This window comes from Sciurus carolinensis, chromosome 9, assembly GCF_902686445.1.
Source record: "Sciurus carolinensis chromosome 9, mSciCar1.2, whole genome shotgun sequence".
Lineage (NCBI taxonomy): Eukaryota > Metazoa > Chordata > Mammalia > Rodentia > Sciuridae > Sciurus > Sciurus carolinensis.
In genome coordinates, this window is record NC_062221.1 from 24294763 (window position 1) to 24320045 (window position 25283).

Sequence of the window (25283 nt, forward strand, 5' to 3'; positions counted from 1 at the left end):
TTGGCTCAGCGTCAGGCGCCATCTTGACCGTGCCCAAGGCTGGGGGTCCTGGAAACCCCGACAGTATAACAGAAAAGGCAGGAACTTTGGAATCACACAGTACTCCCTGGTAATCCCTGTAGGCCATTTAGCTTTCCTGTCGCTCCATTTATTCATCTGTAAAATGGGAATAATAATTAGGTGGAACTTCCAAGGTTGTGTGAGAATTAAATAAGCATGTAGATATCCTAATATCATGCAGATATGTGTGTGTCAATTAATGTTAAATCTTCTCTTCACCATTCTCTTACATATACTACAGTGAAAGTCAGAGTTAAGAAACAATACACATGAATGAATAATTGGGAGAGAAATTCCAGTGTGCTTAAGAGAAACCAAACCCAGGTCATATATGTGACTCATGAATTTTCACAAGAATTCTCCCTTCTTTAGATAGCCACATCTTTTTGTTTTTGTTTTTGTTTTGTTTTCTCCCATTCATTTAAAAAAAATTTTATTGTTTGTTCTAATTAGTTATATATGATAGCGGAATGCATTTTGATTCATTGTCCACAATGGAGTACAACTCTCTATTTCTCTGGTTGTGCATGATGTAGAGTCACACCATTCATGAATCATATGTGTACATAGAGTAATGATGTCAGTCTCATTCCACCATCTTTCCCACTGCCTGCCCCCTCCCCTCCCCTCATTACCCTCTGCACAATCTAAAGTTCCTCCATTCTTTCCTTAACCTGCTGTCCCCCTCATTACCCTCTGCACAATCTAAAGTTCCTCCATTCTTTCCTTAACCCGCTGTCCCCACATTATGTATCACTTATAAGAGAAAACATTTGACCTTTGGTTTTATAGGATTGGCTTATCTTGCTTAGCATGATATTCTCCAACTCCATCCATTTACCTGTAAATGTTGTAATTTTATTCTTCTTTATGGTTTAGTAATATTCCCTTGTATGTATATACCACAGTTTCTTTATCCAATCCTCTATTGAAGGGCATCTAGATTGGTTCCACAATCTAGCTATTATGAATTGAGTTGCTATAAACATTGATGTGACTGTGTCACTTTAGTATGCTGATTTTAAGTCCTTTGGTTATATAGGCCGAGAAGTGGGATAATTGGTTCAAATGGTGGACCCATTCCAAGTTTTCTAAGGAATCTCCATACTGCTTTCCAGAGTGGCTGCATGAATTTGCAACCCCACCAGCAATGTACGAGTGTACCTTTTTCCCCACATCCTCTCCAACACCTATCGTGACTTGTATTCTTGATAATCGCCATTCTAATTGGAGTGAGATAAAATCATAGGGTAGTTTTGATTTGCATTTCTCTAATTACTAGAGATGTTGAACTTTTTTTCATTTATTTGTTGATTGATTGTAGATCTTCTGTGAAGTGTCTGTTCTGTACCATAGCCCATTTATTGATTGGGTTATTTGTATTTTTGGCATTTTTTGAGTTCTTTATAAATTCTGGAGATTAGTGCTCTATCTGAAGTGCATGTGGAAAAGATTTTCTCCCACTCTATAGGCTCTCTCTTCACATTATTGTTTCCTTTGCTGAGAAAAAGCTTTAGTTTGAATTCATCCCATTTATTGATTCTTGATTTCATTTCTTGTGCTTTGGGAGTCTTGTTAAGGAAGTCTGGTCCTAAGCTGACATGATGAAGATTTGGGCCTACTTTTTCTTCTATTTGGCACGGGGTCTCTGGTCTAATTCCTAGGTCCTTGATTCATTTTGAGTTGAGTTTTGTGCAGGGTGAGAGATAGGGGTTTAATTTCACTGTACTACATATGGATTTCCAGTTTTCCCACCACCATTTGTTATAGAGGCTATCTTTCTCCACTGTATGTTTTTGGCTCCTTTGTCTAGTATGAGATAACTGTATTTATGTGGATTTGTCTCTGTGTCCTCCATCCTGTACCATTGATCTACCTGCCTATTTTGGAGCCAGTACTAGTTGTTTTTGTTACTATTGCCCTGTAGTATAGTTTAAGTTCTGATATTGTGGTACCTCCTGCTTCACTCTTCTGTTGGGGTCCAATATCGACCAATCCCCAGAGAGTCAAAGCGCACACACGGTAATGCAAGTCACAAATGAGGTTTTATTTAAAGCAAGCTCGAACCAGGACCGCGACCAGCCTCTCAGACCACTACAATGCCTGAGTGGGGAGCGACCCCGAGGGGTGAGAAAGCACTCTATTTAAGAGATTTTCAAGCATTCACACACAAGGACCTGTATATTATTGGTTTGAAGAGTTAAACATTTGTCCTCTTTGGTTGGGTCCCGCCACTTTATTTGAATCTCATTGGGTCCCGCCAAAACTGAAAGGTCTTGGAGGAAGAAGGGAGGAGGGAGGGGGTGAACTATGCAGAAGATGAGTCGGGGCTAGTCCCCCCTGTCCTTGATAGATAAGGTTCCCGGGCAGCTGCACATTCCTCAGACAGATATCTCTTAACAGCCTTGATAACCCCGGGGGCCCAGCACGTCCTGTTTGTCCTGTATTGGCTCTTAGGGTGCTGTCGCAGCTGCCTGCATCCTGGTGATTAAGATAGTTCCTCATTCCTTAGTGTTTGCATGCCCTTTCCTGGGAGAGGTTTTACAGGCCAGTTCACAAAATGGCTTGTTTATACAAGATGGCTGCACAGATGTCACCCTGTTCTCAACACTCCCTGCTAAGGGATTGCTTTGGCTAGTCTGGGTCTCTTATTTTTCCAAATGAATTTCATGATTGCTTCCTCTATTTTTATGAGGTATGTCATTGGGATTTTAATTAGAATCGCATTGAATCTGTATACTGATTTTGGTAGTATGGCCATTTTGACAATATTAATTCTGCCTATCCAGGAACATGGGAGATCTTTCCATCATCTAAGGTTGTCTTTAATTTCTTTCTTTAGTGTTCTGTAGTTTTCATTGTAGAGATCTTTTACCTCTTTTATTAGATTGATTCCCAAGTATTTTTTTAGGCTGTTGTGAATGGAGTAGTTTTCCTAATTTCTCTCTCAGAGGATTCATCACTTACGAATACAAATGCATTAGCTTTATGAGTGTTGATTTTATATCCTGCTACTTTGCTGAATTCATTTATTAGCTCTATAAGTTTTCTGGTAGAATATTTTGGATCCTCTAAATATAGAATCATGTCATCAGCAAATAGTGATAGTTTGAGTTCTTCTTTTCCTTCTGGTATCTTTTTCATTTCTTTCATCTCATTGCTCTGGCTAGAGTTTTAAGAACTATGTCAAATAGAAGTGGTGAAAGAGGGCTTCCCTGTCTTGTTCCAGTTTTCAGAGGAATACTTTCAATTTTTCTCCATTTATAATGATGTTGGCCTTGGACTCAGCATAGATAGCCTTTACAATGTTGAAGTATGTAGCCACATCTTAATGATTTAAATTAATGGATTATCTAGTCATTGAGCACTTCTATGGCAGGTAGAATGATAAAGGCAGGGCAGAGGACAGTTAGGGACAGAGGGTAATGGAGATATAAAGACACTAACACAAAAGGTAAGGTCCCTTTGAGTTTAGGAAATAAGAAAAGATATGTAAATAATGTATTACTGCTTGTATGTGATAAGGGGGTAAGTGAATCCCGTGGATGAAACCATGCTCTGTTAAGTAGCAAGATTGACCAGCTTCCCACTGCTTTTTAATATCCCCTTGGATTCATGCCCCTCTGTATTTGAACACTGACTCTAATTAGCATATGATCTTGGGCAAGTCACATTACCTTTCAAGGTGTTTGTCCATGTGCAAAATGAAAGTAATAACCTCACAGTTAACATTTTTAAGAGAATATATATGTGTATATATATATATATATATATATATAATGTATATTTATATATATTCCTATATATGAATTTTTTAAGAGAATATATATATATTCCTAATACAGTCAACTGTGGAAGTTACCTAATCCATGATCACTTTTCAAAGGAAACAGAAAGGACAGGGATAGAGATGCGTATAAATTTTGGGATTACTTTAGTTTTCAATATCAAATCTAGCAAAAAGTGAAAGAAAGAAACTATAGACTAAAGATTATAATGAATTTAGAGGATTATTGCTTGATGTTAATTATCCCTGTATTGCTATCTCCCAATCCCACAAAATTCAGAAGCATGAGTCAGCACTTGGCATAGAACACATCCTAATGAGGTTATATGCAGGTTCATGTTTCTCTTCCTCATTAGATGAACAAATGAAGCAACTTTTTTTCTTTTCTTTTTTTTTAATTTTAATTTCAGTGACAAAATGTTTCCAGCCTTTGGGTTTGGTGCCCGGATACCACCAGAGTATACGGTGAGTGAGTTAAAATGGGATCTTTCACTTTGCTCTAGTCACAGGTGATTTGGATTTTCTTTACAGTAGTCCCACTCTTTTGGCTCTTGACACAACTACGTTAGTAGGGCCCAAGGAGTTGGAAATGGTCTTCATAACCAGTGAAATTAGCTCTTAGGAGCCTGTCTTTGATGAAATCCCACGGTATTCTGGGTACGTCTTCTAATGGTCCAGGCAAAGGGTTTTCCCGTTTAACTTCCTGTATATATTGAGAAAACAATCTCTCTTCTTTGTCAGCTCCAAGGGCTCAAAGCCTATCCAGATCTCTCAGGGGAAAAAAAAAATCTATTGACAATGCCACCTATGAAATTCTATAGAAATGAAGTCTACCCATATCTCTGAGTACCAGTCTTATATGTGAGATACAAAGAGGTGCTGAAGAAAGGAGCACTGTGGTGTGAACAGTTAAAAAACTGGAAAGTTCTTATGAGGACATTGGATTTCTATTTGGTTTTGATACTTATTGCTCAAAGACACAAAGGAGGTAAAGATGATGTGTAGAAAGATGTCTGCTACAAGGGAGTTGAGGCACTTACTGTGGTCTACCAGATGCTCCTGTGGGACACTGTCCACAGAGAAATCATCCCTCCTATGCAGGAAAGGCCCAGGAGGCAGCGTGTCCTTGCCCCAGCCTCCACCTCACAATGCCTCTCAAGTCCAAGCTAAGTGCAAGCAACACTTCCCAGTCATCAGTGCTGTCAGAGCCGCAGGTCAGGAGGTACATGCCAACGCTTGCTCCTTCTGCAGAACCGTCAGATGAAAAGTTTTTCCTTTCTGTGTCCTTTTTTGAAAGAGCCAATCTCCCTGTGACTGCTAGGGTAAGCGGTGAGCGGAGTGGCAGGTCTCCTGTCCCCCTTCTTATTTGCTTTGTATTCCACACTGGGCTCCCTGCTAGGCATAGCTACAAAATTCAAGAAGCATTTGTTAGAAATGAGAGCACATGGGAAAGAAGAATATAGAAGTTATTGACTGGGTGACCCGTAGGAAGGGCATCACTTAAGCCAAAAAGTATTTCTAACATGCTTGTTTATTAAAGAATTAAGTAATTTTATATAAAAGAGTAGATCTTTGAAAAACTGAAAAGTCTGAGGATGATTAAATTTATCAGATGATCTATGTGAGAATAACCTGGAACTGAGCAGACACAACCCCTTCAGATGGGGTGTCAGTTCCAGAACATGGGCAGTTGGGCGCCCACCTATTTCACAGAGATGCTTGACCTCAAAATTGTAATGCACACCAAGAACCACCAGCCCAATGATCAGAGGTGCATTAGCCTCCTCCACCCCACCCATACCAGCTGGTCATCCAGTGACGTGACCAGCAGAGCTGACAGCCACACAGCACAGCTTGTTCCAGACCTTCCTTGTGTCTTCCATGACCTCTTCCTGGTTTTCTTCCTGGATTTACTTACCCTTCTTGCTGTTTTCTGAATTCTTCATGTGTACTTGATCTCTTGGCTTCATCCCTCCTCCCAGGTACCTTGCTCTTCATGCTGTCTCAAAAGGCATCTCTCATGTTTCCCCACTTCTAGTCCCAGAAAGCCATGCAAATACCCTCTTTCCATTCCTCATTTCCCTTCTGGTCCAGATAGACACTAATGACCCAAGCAACCAATGTACCCCCCAGAGAGTTTTACGAGGCCATTCTGTCTCCCTTAGGAAAAACTCAGAGTGTGCATTGAAACTGAGACACAAGCACCTCTGTCTTCATTTGTACTCCCCCAGGAACAGAACTGGAGACATGGATTTGGATGCAAGTAGTTTATTTGAGAGGTGGAAGAAACCTCAACAGAGTGAGGAAACAGGAGGAAATCAATATAGGGCATATGGTCAAGCCAGGGACCACTGAGGACAACTGGAGTTTTATCCTGCTGGCGTACCCTGGGAGACAATGTGGAGCACACGCAGCCCACAAGAGATAGAGGAGCTGGTATTTATACATCATCTTATGCCAATCACTGAAAGTGCTGCTCCTAAGGGACATTTTCCTCAACACTTTTAGTCAGTCACTTGGGCAGGCAAAGCAGGCTCTGGAGGCTAGAGAAAAACCTAAAGTAAATAAAGCAGGTAATGATTGGAAGTCAGCTAACTTGCTTGGAAAAACTAAGGACAAGGGACTGTGAGCTAGGCACCAAAGCCATCACCTACAACAGGAGGTGCCTTAGAAGGAGGTGTCTTTTAAGACACCCAAGTGAGCCAGTGCTTAGAAATAGCCTTTGAAATGGAATTCTCTGACAAAGAAGAGAGATGGGGGGAAAGGAAAGGAAAAGAAAAGAAATGGAATTATCAGAGAAATTTCAAGTGATTCAATAAAAAAATGTCCAGATGCCAAAACATCCCATTTCTTTAATCAGATTTATGTAAACAATATACTATTTGAACTTATGCATAGGTCCTACCAGGTAGAGGGATTTGTGTTGGAAGATTACAAGGTATATTCCTTTTTTCGTTTTTCAAAACTAGAACATAGTATATTTTACCTGTATGTCTATGAAAAATCCTCCTGCCCTGTATTTTTGCATATTACATTAGAATGATTCTTAAATGTCACAGCTTAACAGGGCCTTTGTAAGTATCACCCTGTTGAGCAGACAGCTTGGGCAAATGGAGTTGTCTTTTTTTTTTTTAATATCACTAGGTTCAAATAGAACTTACCAAGATTTAAGCCTCCAGTCTCTGGCCAGTTCTAACTAAAAACTAGTTGGAGTTACATTTTTCTGAAATCTTTTCTTGGATTTTTTTATGCGCCTTATTTCCCCCTCAAGTCAGCATTTATCTGATTCTGGAAAATCTTCCTGTCACCTCAACTCCACAGGGAGCTTAGAATTCACCCTCCGTCTCAGATTGATTGTGTAAAGGCTTAAAATGGTTCCTGCTGCTTAACACATAATGAATGTAAGGGCATTTGTTTGCAAACTCTAAACCCCAGTGCCTCCTTACTGGATTAAAGTTGTAATTCTCTTTCTTCCTTTTTTTTTTTTTTTAAATGTTAATTGGTGTCTAGGTCTCTCATGACTTTGCAATCAACTTTAATGAAGATAACCCAGAATGTGCAGGTAAATCCCAGTGTAAAAGAAAACCAGAGTCTTTTTGCCTTTCCGTTTACACCTTTCCCATTTTACTTTTTCTCCACTGTGGTCGCACATCAGTTATGACAGTCTGCAGCAGAGAAGTGAGCTTTCTGGATCCAAATATACCATGCTTCTCTAAAAGCAGCAGAAAACAACAATAATAGAGCAGAAAAAAATAAGAACTGGACAAAACAGAATGCATGAAAGACCTTGAGTTTGCAGCAAGAATATCGATCTCAATCCTGGATTCCTCTGGCTAAATACAAAAAAAAGGGGGAGGATTTCACCTGGTGGACAGTGACGAGATATCCCTCTTTCTGCTTTGCATGTTTTCAAGTGTTTGCTTTTCACAACTTCTTCTCTATGTTATAAGGAGGGGGCGATGGACATCACTTGACCCTGTCGACATGTTGGCAAGGGGCATGGCCTCAGTGATTCTGAGCGAGTAATTTCATGGCTTTGAGTCAAAAAGTTTCTCAAAGGCTCTGTCTGGTCCATATTTCATTATCCCCAGCCAGAAGTTCCTCAACAAGATTCCACAAAATAATGAGGTTGAAACTATAATGATAATTATGATCATAAATCTCATTCTAGCATTGTTCTTCCTGTTTTCTGAATAACAAACAGAACCCAGTATAAGCATTGCTATGACGATCTTAAGACATTCTTAGAGTAGAATGTCCATATTTCTTTCCTTCTCCTTGTGAAGGAGGAAAGGGGCTGCACCAGGGTTAATTCAGATCCAGAAGAGCATCCAGAAGCTTCTTTCACACACTTGACACTCACTGCCCAAAAATATAATATCAGTATCATAGTAACCTCTAAGATCTGATCCTCACTCTGCTATTCCCTCCCGGGATCCCTCACCTGCTGCCATTTGTTATGATTTAGATCCCTCTTCACCAGTCATTCCCATTCTTTAACTGTAAGAGGGGTTTTCCACCAAGGCAGAATGAAACACATAACCTACTGTTTACTTGTGTCACACTTTTAGAATTGATCTGCCTGTTATTGCTTAAAGAAAAATCAAACTTTCTTGTCTTGAGCAAAAACTTGATTGTTTTGCAGTCCTGGAGATTGAATCCAGGGCCTTGGCAGGTGCTAGGCAAGTATTTTACCACTGAGCTATATCCCTAGCCCAAGGCAAAGGCTTGAGAACAAAAAACATAAGGAACTTCCATTCAGTATCACTTAACTTCATAACCAAGCTGCATAATAATTTGACCTCTGTCGTTGAAATGACAGAAGTCTGTATCTGGGGCAGGAAAAACAGGTGCAGGAATTTTTTTTTAATGAGATTGAAAGCATGAGTATAAAATGGAACAGAACAGAACTTTCATCCAAAAATATGCAAAAGCTGATGCACAGTGCATGGTGGCTATGAAGAACAGTCTGAGGAGAACTTATGTGAATCCCTCTGGCCAAAATCAGGAGCAGTGTGCTGTTTCAGGGTAGAAAGGGACAGGAGGATGAGCTGGAACAAAGGAGAACAAGAAGGAACACAGGCACGGACACCAAGGAGATCTATGTGAATACAAATTATTTGTGATCGCACTCTTGCCATAGAATCAGGATTGCAACATGAAATGTGATCGAGACTCATCCCACGCTGGAGAAGCTGCACAGGCAGGGTTGCCTCTCCCAGCAGAATCCCATCCTTTACTATTTCCTGGGCTCACATGGTCTCAGGGTGAAAGCACCCCTTTCAATGAGAAGTTGACCATAATGATGAACAACATTCATCTGAGCTACAATCACCAGGACATGAATATAACAGCCATGTTGCTCATTTATCACACACTTGGCGAGCACTCACCACATGCACCCTGCCTTGAGCTCCTTGTGGGAATATAAAAATGAGTTAGTCACCATTCTTGCCCATAAGGAATTATGTTTGGAGAGCTGGTCACTCCTTTAGGTGGCCCCATTGGTACATACCATAAAGTAATTTTGACCTTTGCCCTTCAAAGAAGAAAATGATTTCAGTGTGAGAGGAGACAGCAACAACAGTAACCAGTATTCCTTTTTACCTTAAGAACATAAATGTGGTGTTGACAAGAACTATTTAGAGGAATGTAATGCTGTGTGTGTGTTTGTGTGTGTGTGTAAATATGATGAAAAATATGGAACAGTTCCATATTTTTATGAAACTGTTTATCTTTGCCAATTTATTCCACCTTAGGAATCCAAGGAGTTGTGGAAGCCTATCAGAGCTGCCTTCCTAAGCTCCAGCTCTATGGTCCCACCAACATCGCCCCCATCATTCAGAAGGTCGCCAAGTCGGCTTCGGAAGAGACCAACACCAAGGAGGCTTCGGTAAGGAGAAGGGCAGTCCGCCTGCTCCCAGGAGTTTACCCTTCCTCATGTGAATCCACAACCCTGCCCAGTTTGACAATAAATCCCAGATTTTCTACCTGTGTGAATTTGGACAAGTGACTTAACCTTCCCTATTTTCAATCTCCTCATCTAAAAGATGGGGATGATCAAACCCATCTCTGCTTAGAGATGGCACATATCAAATGTGTATTGCCTGAACACAGGAGACTCTCAACAATGGAAGCTACTGTATTCACTGGAGGATGTCATACCCACCTCCTGTCCTGGGGCTGGGGGGGAGATTCCAAAATAAGCTTGCTGTCCAATGAACCCATTCCACAGAAATTAAAACAGTAGGTGATTCTACCTCTTAGTGGCAAAGTGCAATGAAGATTTGTTTCAGATTCTCTTTTTTTTTTTTTTTTTTTTTTTTTTGCCTTAAGAAAAATGCAAACTAAGACTACAGGACCAAAAGGAATTTGAGCCTTTTCCCTAATATCCTAGAAGTAAACATATTACCATAATAACTTTTGTGTTTATTAATTTAAATGATATCAACATATTTGACTTCAGCTTTATGACTTTTCTTCAGATTTAGTAGAATAATACTGATGTCTGAAATTCTCTGTGTAATTCCATCCTGGGTTCCAGGATGCTACATTTGCATAAAGAAAATGAGATTGTACTCCCTCATCTTCTTACATTAACTTATGGAACCCACTTGCACTGTACCCATGTTCCAAGCCTTCCCTCATGTTCAGATGGGTTGAAGACCACACTCCTACCAAATGCCAACCTTTGCTTTTGTATACTTGGGCACGTACCCTCTCAATTATCCAAGGACATTGACTCAGTAAATTCCCACTCTTTCTGATTGTCATTTACTTTTCCCTTTCTACTGTGGACTCATTCCCATTAGCAAGTAATCATTCCATAGTGTCTCCTATTTATTAATTATCTTTCCTATGACCTCACTTTATCCTTTAGCAACTGTCCCTACCTTTATGCCTCTCAGAGCAAAATTCACTGAAGGAGTTGACAATACTCACCGCTGTCACCTCTTTTTTCATTAGTCCCTCCATCCGTACCAGTCACTTCCTTCTCCAGTATTCCAGTAAAACTTGTCAAAGTGAAAAGCACCTCTGTCTTACCAAACACATTGGCCAAATCTGTCTTCATCTTGAACTATCAGTGGTTTTGGATCCAGGTGATCACATTCCCCTTGAAATATCTTGGCTTTCAGAATACCATGTTCCACTGGTCTTCCTCTTATCTCACTGACCACTCTTTGTTAGTATCTCTTCCTGCCCCTACCTCCTTTTCTTGACTTCCAGATGTTAGATCTCCAGAATTCAGGCTTTGAACCTCTTCGGTTAGTCTGTGGTGATCTGTTCCTTGTCATGGCCTTATATGCCATATATACACTATTTCCCAATTGTGTATCTACAACCCCACCTGTCTCTGAACTTTGAATTCATACATTCAACTGTTTATTAACATCTCTATTCGGATATCAATAGCACACATGTAGCATATACAAATCAGAATTTTTGATCATCTCCTTCATACCAACTCTGATTTCCCAGTCTCTACAATTCCATCATTCACTAAGTCAGAATCTTGAAGTAGTTTTTCACTTTTTTCTTTCCCTCATATCAGGTATTAGTTACTTTTTGCTGCATGAGTATTTGTCTCAACACTTGTCAGTTTAAGACAGCAAAAAGCATTTATTATCTCACGCATTTTCTGTGGGTCAGAGATTCAGGCACAATTGACCTGATCGAGGTTGTAGTCAAGATATTGGCCAGGGATGGAGTCATTTGAAGGCTGACCTGGGGCTGAAAGTTCTGCTACCCAGGTGGTTCACTCACCTGACTGTCCTGTTGCTGCTCATTCTTGGCCAGAGGCTTCAGGGCTTCACTGCAAGGGCTGCTAGTGACCCAAGAAGGAGTAAAGCAAAAGTCACACTGTATCTTATAATTTAGCCTAAGATGTGGCACTCCTTCATTTCCATAATTCCCTATTGGTTACATGGGGCTTTCCAATTCAGTGTCAGAAAAACTATATAAAGACATTAACCAGGAATTGAGGATTGTTGGGTGCCATCTTGAAGCCTGGCTGCCACACACCCACTATCCAATCTATCATCTGATTATAACACTCTATTTTCAAAATATATCCCAAATGCTGCCACTTCTCGTTACCTTCATAGCTACTCTTGGTCACCAACTTTCTCTACCTGAACAGAGGCAAAAATCTCCTGATTGGTCTCCCTCCTTCATCTTTCTCCCATTGCAATCTATGCTTCACACAGAAACCAGACCCAGCTTTATAAAACATAATTAGTGTCATGTTACTCCTTTGCTTTAAATTCTCCAATGTCTTCTTATCATGCTTAGAATAACATTTAAATCCCCTAATATGAGCTGGAAGGTTTTGTGTGACCTACTGCCTGCCTACCTCTTGATCTTAACTCTCCTCACACTCTCTTTTGCTCCCAATTCTGGCCACACCGGCCTTCTTGCTGCTCTTTAAACACACCAAACACATTCCCAGCTCCAGGCCTTTTCTCTTGCTTTTCCCTGCTGAAGTTTCTCTTACCCTCAACCTCCACATGAGCCATTCTCTGCCTTCATTAGGTCTCTGCTCCTCTATCAACTCTTCTGAAAGTCCCTCCCATAACCAATTCACCCATCCCAATCATGTTCCAGCTTTGCTTTTGTTTGTAGCACTATCTCTTATCTGGAATACTTTAGGTGTGTCTGTTACTTGAGTATTTTACAGCTCTTCTATTCTTGTACAGAGGCTCTGAAATGAGAAGACCTTGTCCACTTATAGTTCCCCAGTCCACTAAATAATACCTACACATAGCACATGGTCAATAAACAATGAATATGAAACAAATGTAAAATTACTTTTCTGATGTATATGATAAAAGTGCTTCAAATTTCCTTTAGTAAAATTAGTTCGTACCTTCTGTATTTCATATCATATATCTATACTTCATATCATTTCCTTTGGAGGAATGATAGTCACTGCATGCCTTTGGTTCAGTCCACTGTCTCTTCCCATCACCTCAGTAGCATCTTCAGCTCTTGCAGTCATGAGTCATGTAGTGACACAGCAATTACTATACGTAAAAGTTTTACTTTTAGACCAGTAAGTTTTTAAAATACCCTTTTATTCATATAGTTGACCCCAGTTTTAGTGCCCTACCCAACGTCCATGAAGTGAGCAGAGTTGTCCATAAGAAACAAAGGGGCTGATCTGTGTGACTTTCCTCTCACCTACCATGCTCATTATACCATTTTTTTGAAATCACTAATCAATTGTCTTACCACTCAGAGGCCTGGAGACCCTACACAGTTTATTTCTGACCCCTGTGAGGCAGAGCTTGTGTTTCCTTGGATAATGTGTTCAAAATGGTGAGTGACCGGAGACATGCTGGCCTTTAACATGGGCAGAGCCCCTCTATAAGCGGGGATCTCAACTAACAGAGATGCGTAGGGCTTGATGCAGGTCAGGTTTCTTCTGAATGTGAAAGCTCAGAAAACCATGCCTCCTCCCTGCTCATGTTTCCACTTCTCCTGAGAAACCACTGATGCTTCTCAACATTGCATAGCGACATCTCCACTAATACATGGACCCTGCAAGGCCTCCCCTCTCCCTCAATCACAGAGGCCTTGGTGCAAATGTAATCTTCATAGATGCAAGACTTAGGGATAAGTGTTGGACAGAATCAGTTTTTCATTTTATTTTTTACTGTTAGCACCAAAACCCATTCTTCAAATGATACCTTGCTCAGAAAACCAACACATAAAACAGATTTTTTAAAAAAACAAATACTATTCTTGCCAAATCTGGTTAAGGGGTAAGGTGAAAATTTGTCTGTCTCTTTGATCCCCTTTATTCAAAGTAGTATCTAAAACATCCCTAGAGCTCCCCGGAGCTCAGTTTAAAACCTGCATGATACCCTCTTCTCTGGTACACCAGGACACGCAAGAGTAAAAAGAGAACAGCACTGACCGAGGCCTGGACTTGGGGCTGGAATAAACCAGCATGGGTTTTTGGCCATCACTCATTTCTTCAGGGGTGGTGGGTCTGCTTGGAAAGGACAGGTCAAGAGATGGGACCATATGCAAGAAACGTCCAATCCACATTTCACCAGATAAATTACCCCTCCAGGCCAGGAACAGGTGCTTCTTTCCAGAGGTTTCTGCTGTTCTTTGAATAGTCTGTGGTCCGCAGTCCCTTGTTATCAAAGATTTCTTAGGGTCATGAGCAGAAATTCTCAGGCAAACTGTTCCAGGGAGGCAATTGTTAAAGGATTTTCTTCCTGATTTTTGTGAAACTCTTCTAGAAAATAAAAATCCCCACTTTATCTAAATATGATCTCAGGTATATTCAAAGGCTCTAATACTTCATCCATGAGCATTTTCCCAACTTGACTTTGGAAGAAACTCTTACTGCTAGCTTTAGTGGAAATTTCCATCCGGGTTTTAATGCAGCAGTCTGCAGCTTATTGTCTTTAGAATGGTCAGATTCTAGAATTCTGGCAATCTCTTGAGACCAGGGGTTCTCAAACATTTTTGCTTCAAAGCCAATAGACCCCTTTCTCAAAAGCATTGCAAGTACACAAAATAAATTATAAAGAACTATATTGAAATGCAGTTAGAAAACTAGTTCTTCAGTGTAACATGGAAGCATTGTAAATATAGTGATAAACACTGTTTTATTTACATGTTAAATTATGAGAACCAGTAGCTAGTCTAATAATTCCATAATTTCTGAGTAGTATTGGATATAATTGATACAATGAAATATCTATATTATATCTCTAATGTAATAAGAAAACATCTGTGATTTTCATTGGTGACTAAGTCACAAGTCCAACTGATATTAATCTGATTTGCTGATTCCATTTATAACTGAAAAAATGATAAATTTCAGTTAAAGATTAGTAAAAAATCAAAATATAATTTACCTAAAGTTCAAAAACTGCTTAAAATCTTTCAGGAGTCCATAGAACCAGACTAAGAAATACTGCTCTATATCAAGGGTCAAAAGAAATATCCCAAAGCCTGTTTTTCAATGGCTTGCCAGCTAAGAATGATTTTTATATTTTTTTAATGGTTGAATGAAAGCATGAGAAAATATTCGGTGACATATGAAAATAATGACATTCAAATTTCAGTGTCCGTAAATAAATAAAGCTTTATTTTAAAACTTTGTTGGTATGCAGCCACTATTTGTTCTAGATTCTGTCTGTGACCGTCTTTACACTACAGCAGCAACATCAGCTAGTTGCAGTAGAAACCATAATGGTTGCAAAGCCTGAAATGTTTACTATTCTTTTACAGAAAACAGTTTCCCAACCCCTGCTCTGGACCATTACAGCTCTGAAGCTCCTCGCTGTGGTGTGTGACCGTCAGGGATTGTTGTTATTTTTCCTTGAGGCATGAACGAGGGAGGGGAGATCCATCTCCTTAACTAGTGAAACTCAGATAAGACAGGAGTCAGGGAAGGGCAGAGAATGGAGAAGACACAGGAGATTCACTCAAGGGCCCCTGCTTATGAATCAGAAGCAGCCTCTTTTCATGTGTGCCATCTGCCTTCACCTGCCAAGATGCACCGGGCAAGGCTGACGTCATTCTGGTTGTTGCATACACCTTCCTCATCCCCAAACTGCCCAAATTGCCTCTGTCCCCTTCTGTACCTCCCTAGCTCCTCCATCCCATCATCCTACAAAAACCCTCCTCTAAACTCCCAAGCCAGCTTCTTTGTGAGCATATTAGAAGAGCATAGATATGGGTGAAAATGTATAACTCAAATTAATTTGTAAATTGGGGACTAGGCTAGGACTAGGGGTGGGTGGTTAGTGAATAGACATGGAACAAGATTGGTCTTGGCTTCAAATTGTACAGAAAGCATTCAGGGCATGTGGCTGTCTTCACCGGAGTATGAATTTCATTTATCTCTAGTTCACATTTTTGTGTTTAAAAAAACATTTTCAGGTATACAGACAAAAGAGAAAAGAGGAAACTCTTTAACTATGCCAACCTATTTGCAACCTTTGGAGTGTGTGAGTCTCCAAATGAGTTTTCAAAATGTCTCCTGTATCCAGACTTTCTCCTTTGAAATGTGACAACTTAGTCTTTCTTTCAATGTTGGGAGTCAAACTCGGGACCTCATGCACACTAGGCAAGTGCTCTACCACTATGCCATGCCCCCAGCCCAGAATGTTGTACTCTTTCTACCTTTATTCCCTGAAAATGCTGAGCATATTGCAGGCATTATATTGGAAGTTCTCTTGAGTGTGGCAGGAGCCACATCTCACTGATCTTCTTCCCTACCCTCTCCCCTCAGTAAAGGTCAGCAAGGGCCTCTTACCTCCAATGAACTTTTTTTCTCCAGACTGTAACACACTTCCCAAGCTCTCTCTATGTTGATGGGTGCAGAACCTTTCCTCCAATATCCTTCTCAGCTGAGCTTCTCCAGATGAAAAGGGTCGGGAGGCTGCAGGCCAGCAGCCAGGTCTTAAAGCAGGACCTAGAGCAGGAAGCCAGAGGAACACAGCAACCTTCTGCATGAGTGCTTAGACAAGGCCGTGTCCTTGGCTCATGACTTTCAGGCTTATGACCCTGACCCCTCCTGGTGGGCATTAGACCAGTGCCTCCAATAGAAATATAATGCAAATCATAGATACAATTTAAATTTCTCCAGTAGCCACATTAAAAATTGAAAGAAAAAAATAGAGAAATACATTTTAATAATATGTTGTATTTAAAATCCAAAAGAGCCAACATATTGTCATCTTAAGCATCTATTCCATATAAAAATTATGAATTAAATATTTTGTTCCTTTTTTGTACTTAACTTTTAAAAAGTTGGTGCATATTTTGTACGACGGGGCATCTCACTTTGGGTGCTGAGTTATCACAAATACTTGATCTTCATTTAGATATTATAAGTTGATAGCTGAAAATATAGATTCATGTACCTGAGTTATCCCAAACATACTTAAAAAGTGACCAATAACTGAATTGGATATCAATTTTCAACTTGAAATTTAAATTCATTAAAATTCTAAAATTCAGGACTTCCATTGCCCTACCCACATTCCCAGGGTTCAGTAGTCTCATGGAGCTAGTGTCTATTGTATTAGACAGCACAACTTTAAATTCTTAAAAATTTTCCAACTGAAGAGGACTATATACATGATCTCATCCCATTCCTTATTTGTGAAATGAAGATGCTGGAACCTAGAGGCAATAAGGAATTTTCCTGGGGTCTAGAAGAATGAGGCTTTGAAGACACTCTCCTGAATTTCTGTCTCCCGCCCTTTCTACAACACTTTGCTTGGTACCTTCCAGGAAGGTGGTTATTATAATTAAGGTATAATTACTATAACCATTTGTAAGCTCCATGCACCATAACCTTAAGACTTCAGGGCTGCCCCAAAGAGGCACTCAAAAAATAGCCATCATCACTGCTGCTGTGGTCACTGAGCAATGAAGCACCCCAGTGCCTAACTGGTATTGTACTGTCCTTGTCTCCCCCTCCCTCCCACCCCCATCACCTGGTATCTGACTGCAGCAATACTTCATCCTGCTGATCCTGACGGACGGTGTCATCACAGACATGGCTGACACCAGGGAGGCCATTGTCCATGCCTCCCACCTCCCCATGTCGGTCATCATCGTCGGAGTGGGGAATGCTGACTTCAGTGACATGCAGATGCTGGACGGTGATGATGGCATTCTGAGGTCGCCCAAGGGAGAGCCTGTCCTTCGAGACATCGTCCAGTTTGTGCCCTTCAGGAACTTCAAACACGTACGCATATATGTCATGGGGGCACTTCCTGTGGGAGTAGAGAACCAAAGCGTGCTTACCTCCCACGTGTGTTCACCAGTGTTTGTCGTGGTCTGCCGTTCTTGAAGCAAAGTCAGCTATCCCCGCCGGGGCCAGGCCATCTCCCACAGCAAGGATATGTAGAGCTTGACTTTGGAGTAAGAAGTGTAAATTGATTCATAGACAGGAAGTCCTGCTAACTATGGTAGCCAAAATGTGACTGATGCTTGCCCGCATTCATACAATTTAGGGTCTCTAGCACCTGCTGCACCCGTTGCTGCCAGGCACAATTGGGCAACTGCTCAAGGGTGCCCAACTAAGTAGCAAGGATAAGCTGAAAATCAGCCTGGGTCTTGCTTGTCAAGCCACATGCCCTAGCACAAGTCTGTTTTGCTTTGCTCAAGTATGTTTTGATAGAAACCTAAATCCACTGTAAATATATAATAAGCAGTATCAATGATTTATTTAACATGTTCATGCACAAGATGACAAAGTTAGCTCAAAGAAATGTATAAAGCAGTTGAGTATGATCAGTGAAGGGGAAGTGATAGAATAAATTTGCTCAAGTAGACTTGTTAATGATCAACAGAGCTAAAAAAGAAAAAGAAAAAGGAAGGAAGGAGAAAGGAAGAAACAAACCATAATCTTTGAATGACCTTCTCTAATGGATAGAAATTGCATCCTTTTAGTTTTCTACAAATTAATATCTAACTTTACAGTCTTGGATCTTTATCAATAATAAGTAGTAAAGCCATATCACATCCCCTAACATCCCTGAACCTGGCCTATTACATAGTAACAATTCTGCATTTCTGAATTTTGGATGATTATTAAGTCCTGGAAGAAAGGAATGCATTCAAAATTGCCACAAACCCCTACACCTATAGAGCTAGGATCACCCAGAGGGGTCCCTTCTCTAATTTATAGGAAGTTCCTCTCAAGCCTTCTCCAACTGTGTCTGGGCATCCATAGGGGTGGGTGGTCACAGACAATCCTTCTGTGAAAGTGACCCAAGAGCAGAGCATGCCTGTGGCTCTGGCTGCCCACGACAACCTTGCCTTCAGCCCTGCTGGTGTGGCCAGCCATATCAGCCACCACACCTGAGCTGCCCCAGCAGGAGGGAATCACCAAATTCCTGGTGTCCTGAAGCTGCTTCCTAGTCTTCTTGACCAAGAAAAAAAATCCCCTCCTTCATCAACATGCAGTGTGTCTTCTGTCACCTGGACCACTAATTCAGGGAAGTCTGTGTCCCCATCTCTCAAGAGTCCCTGCAAGAAGCATCTTTGTTAGCTTCTGCTGTAGCCCTTGCCTTCATGGGACTGAGTCCAGTCAGCTATTTAGGTAGGGGGAGGAAACATGTGTACCATGGCATCCCCTCCAGTCTTTCCCTCCTGATGCTTATTTGGAAGAGCCCTCTCCTTGGGTCAAAGACTCATTTTCAGGCACAGTTTCAATTTGGGTTCACACTTGGGACCCCAGCTGTACTGATCCTGGGTGCGTGTGCTCTTCAGAAATGGCTGCTCATTCTGCCATCTCCTTGGGATGGGCTTTACAGTGAGTATTCAGATAAATTTCCAGCCCCACAGCCTGACCTGAACCCTAGATTTCATGATCTGTCAGGACCTCACAGGGAAGTCACCGCACCCTCCAGGGCTCCTTGAATGATGAGATTCTTCATGACTGTACTGCCACACAATTACCAGTCTCCTTTTAAAGAGGCTTCATTAAAGGAGCCGATCAATCCCTGGCTGCAGAGTGGAGTGCAGAGAGAGTTTTCAAGTAACAGCAGTTGCAGCTTATCTCCCCCACAAATTCCTGGGGCAACAGACATGTTAATAGGGTTAATAGTGCCACCATATGCCATCTTCCTCTTTCCCAAGGAGGAGATTTACAAATAAATGCATTCACTAAATGAAAACGGCTCTCCATGCACTCAAGTTGTCTGCATGTGGTCAGCAAGGAGTGGCCTAACATTCATAACTTTGCCTGAGTAAAGAGAGATCAGAAAGCTCACACCCTAGGAGGCTCCTGAACTTTCCCAAACCACCCTCTCCCACAGACCCACCACATGTGAACATGTGTGCAAACACACATATGTGCAAGAACAATGCCATGGAGCCTTCAAAAGAGCTACCCTATACCCCAAGCCTCCATCCTCTTCCCCAACCAACTCATGGAGGGACAACTGTGCATAGTAGTACACACTAGGCACTGAGATCACAGTGAGATGATAAAACCATGGATCCTGGCCTCAAGGAATTTGCTGGAAAATTACATGATGGAAACAAAGATAACAACACATGAAGCAAACTATGGGTGGTTGAGAAGTGCTAAAAATGTTTCTATGGGACCTCTGAGCAGAGAGACAGAACCATGAGGAAAGCCTGAGAGCTCAAGCTGCTATCTGGGGAAGGGCAGAGCCTTGGTGAGCCAGGAGTTGGAGATGCCCTATCAACAGGTAGTGTCCTAAGCAGGGCAAGGAAGTGGGGTGCTGTGTAGTATCCCCCGTGTCTCTGGGGTGACTAAGGTGGAGGACAAGGAGCATATTCACCTGCCTTATCTTCATGGATTTCGAATTAGATTTTGAAAACCATTTCATTATCCAAACTAATCTGCTCAGAATTCAATAAATGGGAAGGTGAGGAGCTGATGTCATTTCATATACGTTAGTAACTCTTGAGTTGCTCTCTTTTTCTGCTCCACCTGAAAAGTCAGAACTTTAAAGGCTATACGGCATGGTTTCCAAGCTTTGTGGTTCTAGGAAAGTTATTGAAACTCTCTGTGCCACAAACTTTCATCTGTAAAATGAGGCAAATGCAGCACACATTGGAAGATTAAAGGTAGGAGTCTGTACAGAGCTTAGCACAGTGCCTGGAGGTGGTTAGTGTATACATTTTTTTATTACTGTTATTACCAGCTGATTTCACCTATTTGACCTTTCCCTATCCAGCTAATGTCCCCACAGCCTTCTGTGCTTGTCATGAGCACAGATATGCAAGAACGATCACTTAAGAACTATGCTTTCTAATAGAGTAGCCACTTGCCACATGTAGCTATTTAAATTTAAATTTATTAAAATTAAATAAAACTTAAAACTCAGTTCTGCAGTCACATGAGCCACATTTCAAAGGCTCAGTAGTTGCGTGTGTCTAGTGACTCCCATACGGGACAACACAGATAGAATATTTCCATCATCACAGAAGATTCCATTTGACAGCCCTTTTTAGGAATATTTTGGCTGCAAGAAATAGTGAATCCGTCTTATAGTGGAACCAATGAGTGGGTTTTAGCCAGAGGTGACAAAACAACCCAGGAGACATTTCGCCCAGTATCAGGAGACATTTTCAACAGTGACCAATGTGAAGTGCCATCTGAACCTAGTAGATAGAAGCTAAGGATGTGGTAAATATCCTGCAATATATAGGACAGTCCCTCACAAAGACTTATCCAGTCCAAAGTGCCAACAGTGCCAAGATGGAGCAAACATATTTTTTCTTGTGTAACTAGAAGTTAGGGCTGGTAGCTATGGGCATATTTTTTTTCAGTGACTCAGTAGTATGAGGGTCAGCACTTCATGATTTCCTTTCATGATCCCTCAATGATAAAGATTCCTAGAGCTTTTGCAACTCTAGGAATCACAGTCTAATTCAAGAGAGAAAGGAATGGGAAAGAGAACTTGAGACAACCATGTCTGTCCCCTTTAACCAAGAAGAAAAGAGTTCCAAGAAACATGCTCTAGGAAATTTCCACTCATCTCTCGAATGGTGAAATTGGGTCACATAACCATCCCCAAACACAGAAGAGGCTGTGAGATCATGTATTTGGCTGACTAAACTTTACGTGAGAGATGGTCAAGGAGAGGTCAGTAGTGACTTCTGTATCCACCCGAGTGTACACATGGACCATGATCTAACACATAATCCTGAGCAGTTGTTTGTGAAGTTAAAGAGTCTGTGGAGGTCAAATTTTCCACACGCTGTGAACATCTTCAAAATGCAACAGGTCACTTTAGGAAAAAACTCCTTGGTGTTTTCAGATTTTTCCCAAACAGTTGCATCTTCTTTTGAGACTCTCTTTGATAAAATGAATTTTCTTTCCTTCCTTTTTTACCTCAGAGAGCACTGGGGTTTAGCAAGTTGAATGACTAAGTGGCAAACCATACAGGAAAGAAAGAAGAAATAGCAATGCAGTAACCTGGGGACTAAGGCCAATCCTCTTTCCTTTGGAATTCTGAACACTTGTTAACTAGTCACTCTGCCCAAACTTTCGACCTCTTCACTAATAGGAGGCAATTAAAGTTTCTTGCCCAGGATTTGTGAAGATGACACCAAACGCCAGCACCAGGAAGAGAATCCAGCCCTACTTGACTCCAGGGTTCTTGCCTGCTATTTATCTCAGTACTTCTATGCTGAAGAGTCATCGCTATAGATCACATTGTCCTGCGCCCCAGCCTCCAAATCCTACAGCAGATCCATAACGCCAATAGAATTACCATAAATTAGAGCGGTATTCAAGATCCTGACTCCAAGTTCATTTTTTAACCCAAGGCCCACTAATCCCGAATCCCCAACTCACACACGCACACACACATGCACACACACAGACACACACACACACACACACACACACAAACACACTCACACACACACACACACACACACACACACAGACTCTTCTTCCCCATCAGATGGTGAGTCATTGTCCCTAGGATGATTAAATGCTATTCCTTTAACCCTTTCTTTACATTTTAAAAATAAACCTAACTTAAATACCACCTCCTTTTGGAAGTTTGCTGCTATTTCCTCCAAGATAACTTAGTCTCTTTGTTCCCTGTACTCTGTTCACGGTATATGACTTCCTATAGCAGTGCTTCTCAAATTTTAATATACATGAGAACCACCAGAGCATCATATTAAAATGCAGATTATGACTCAGGAGCTCTGGGTTGGGTCTGAGAGTCTACATTGCTGATCAGCTCCCATGTAATGTGATGCTACTGGTCTGTGTCCTGTGTCCCATTCTACCTCCCAGCAGGGTTAATTTTTATGATGTGACACTCCCCTCACACAATTACAGCTTTCCTGAATGCAAGAATCATAGATCCATAAACCCTAGCACAGTGCACAGAACATAAATAAGTGTCTAGAATTGAATGCAAATCAGAATCAAAACGGCAGAATAATTCATTCTGCCAAATTTCCCCTGTCATCAAATGTGAAGAGTTTTATATTTTGAGAGAGGAGTGTAAAAAATAGAAAGATGAAATTAAAGATCTATTTGCCAACAATCTGACAACTCTTGCTTGGAGTAGACTCCCAAGAGATATGGATGAATGGATGGATGGATGGATGGATGGATGGATGGATGGATGGGAGGGACTAGCTGCTCAGGCAAGGACTCAACACTTTGAGACTAGGTCTGAGTGACCAAGAACCAAAGTCATGGTAATTTCTTCTTCTCTGCAGGCATCTCCAGCTGCCCTTGCAAAGAGTGTGTTGGCTGAAGTCCCAAACCAAGTTGTGGACTATTACAATGGCAAAGGAATTAAACCAAAATGCTCATCAGAAGTATATGAGTCTTCCAGGACACTAGCACCATGAACTCCACACACTTTTACAGAGTTCTGAAATAATACTCCTGCTAATATTTAATACTTCTACTCCACCTGTATTTAAAAAAAAAAATACACATTTTAAAATAGCACGTTTTGGTGATTTTCAACTAACTGACAATTTTTTTTGCATGTGTAGCCCCACGGCCTGGATCTGTTAAGCCCTTGTATTGTTAAAAGACTTTTTACAAAGAAATATGGATAATAATAACTTACTCTTTACAGCATGTCGCCTTGAAATAAAATGGTATATGTATCCGTTTTTTATACAGGTTTGTTCAAATTTTGCTAAATTTCTTATTATCTTTACACTGTAAAGCATTTTGAAACATTTATTGAACGTCGATAGCCAAAACAAATTTTGGTTTTATCTGTTACAAGATGAGAGACTTTTCAAAATGGCAGATGCATGGACTGTATTTTGCATGTTTAAAATAATCATAATAATAATAAAAAACCCTCACACTGTTTTTGCAGTTGTTATCTATAATTTCTCCCTGCTGAGAATGGTCTCTCTAACTAATGAAGTTTACCCACCTAGAGATAGTCTTTTTGAACTGGGTCTGGGCATGCAGCCTGGCACCTCTCACATTTCAACATGCACACAAATCTCCAGAGAGTCTTTTTAAAATTCAGATTTTAATGAAGTAAGTCTGTGCGGAGCCCAAGATTCTGCAAGGTCCCAAGTGATGCCAATGCCTAAGGCGAGTGAGGTTCTAGACTTTAGGGTGTCCTAATAAAGACCATCCCAAATAGGGCAGCTCTCACCTGTCTGCTCGAGAATGGCACCCCTGCTCGAGAATGGCACCCCTTCTCTGTCAATAGCACAGAGTCCCGCCTGTCTGGGAGGTGAGAGTAGAAAGTAATGAGACTGATTCCAGAAGCTGCACATCTCAAATCAGTCTCACTCCTTTGTAGTTATACCTCTTCCTTAAACAAGACTAGGGAATGTTCCCCCTGGCTTGTTCCTGCTCTCTTCAAAGAGGCAACACTTTCCACTGCATGAATGGTTCCATTTTTATGTCCATCCCTGGGAATGAGCAACCTCAGAGTCTTCATTGCAGACACAAGGATGGAATCTTGTCCATAGCAAGTGGAACATGCGATACTTAATATCCCGGGATATTGGTCTTTGAGATTAATGTGGGGCTTCTTTTTGCCTCTTTTTATCACTCTTGGGAGCAATCTCTACACACAGAAATGCCTGGAATTGTTGTGTAGGATGGAAGTGTTCTGTTTGAGTATGTTGGTTCATCTTGAAACAAAACAATGAATGTTTCACTTGTCTAATCTTCTCCCAGAAAGCATAAAGGGCACAAAGAGGAATTTTTTTCATCAGAAAGATGAAGTAAATCACAAGATAAAATAAATCTGTTTGTTGTGTGTTTGAGGGAGAGCAAGATGAATAAGAAGATAATAAGTCTTGTATGATTTCCAGAGTTCTAATTATAGATCCTAATCTTGCAAATACATGTCGACCAAATGCACAACATTTTGGGAATGATGGAAAAAATGTATGACTGAAGAAAATCATAAATATTTAAACTGTATTGTTTTATGAATAAATTGGGTACTTACAGAAAAATTTCTAAGAGTTGTGGTCTTGTTTCCCTTCTCAAGGCAATTTCCTAACAGTAATTTGTTTCATGTAGGTGAGGCTGCCTTAGATTAGGAATAGCTCTTTCACAGTCCCATGGAAACATGTGGATCATTGCTGATAACAGGAATTAAAATATTCAGGTTTTAATAAAGACATGTCTGATGGTTGTTTCTAACCCCAAACCAAAGCATGAACTTCCATGTTTATGTACCTACTACATTATAAGCACTCAACAGATGTTTAACGAATGCAGGGATGATGTTAATGTACCCTATGATCAATCTCTAATCCATTATAGACTTAACAGATTTAGTGTCTGTGACTTTCCACAAATACCATGTCATTCTCAAACATCTCTTGAGATCTCCACGTTTATGTCAGAATACCTGGGATCTGTGTGATGAGATGGTAAAAACAGACTCCAGTTTGCTTGGCAGATCCTTAAGTCAGTTTACTACCCTCTTCAAAACCAGACTCAAAG

The 25283-nt window shown here is 40.8% G+C and overlaps 1 protein-coding gene across 1 annotated transcript in view; it reads left to right on the forward strand.

Moving 5' to 3' along the window:
- The window catches only part of Cpne4 (copine 4), a 470230-nt gene extending 446869 nt beyond the window's left edge, over positions 1–23361 (forward strand). Inside the window, exons 12-16 of the mRNA XM_047564415.1 lie at positions 4258–4312; positions 7358–7409; positions 9607–9740; positions 17337–17573; positions 23057–23361. Of these exons, the coding sequence (XP_047420371.1) occupies positions 4258–4312; positions 7358–7409; positions 9607–9740; positions 17337–17573; positions 23057–23191 (613 nt within the window). The 3' untranslated portion in view covers positions 23192–23361. The remainder of the gene's footprint in view (positions 1–4257; positions 4313–7357; positions 7410–9606; positions 9741–17336; positions 17574–23056) is intronic.
- The last annotated feature ends 1922 nt before the right edge of the window (positions 23362–25283 follow it).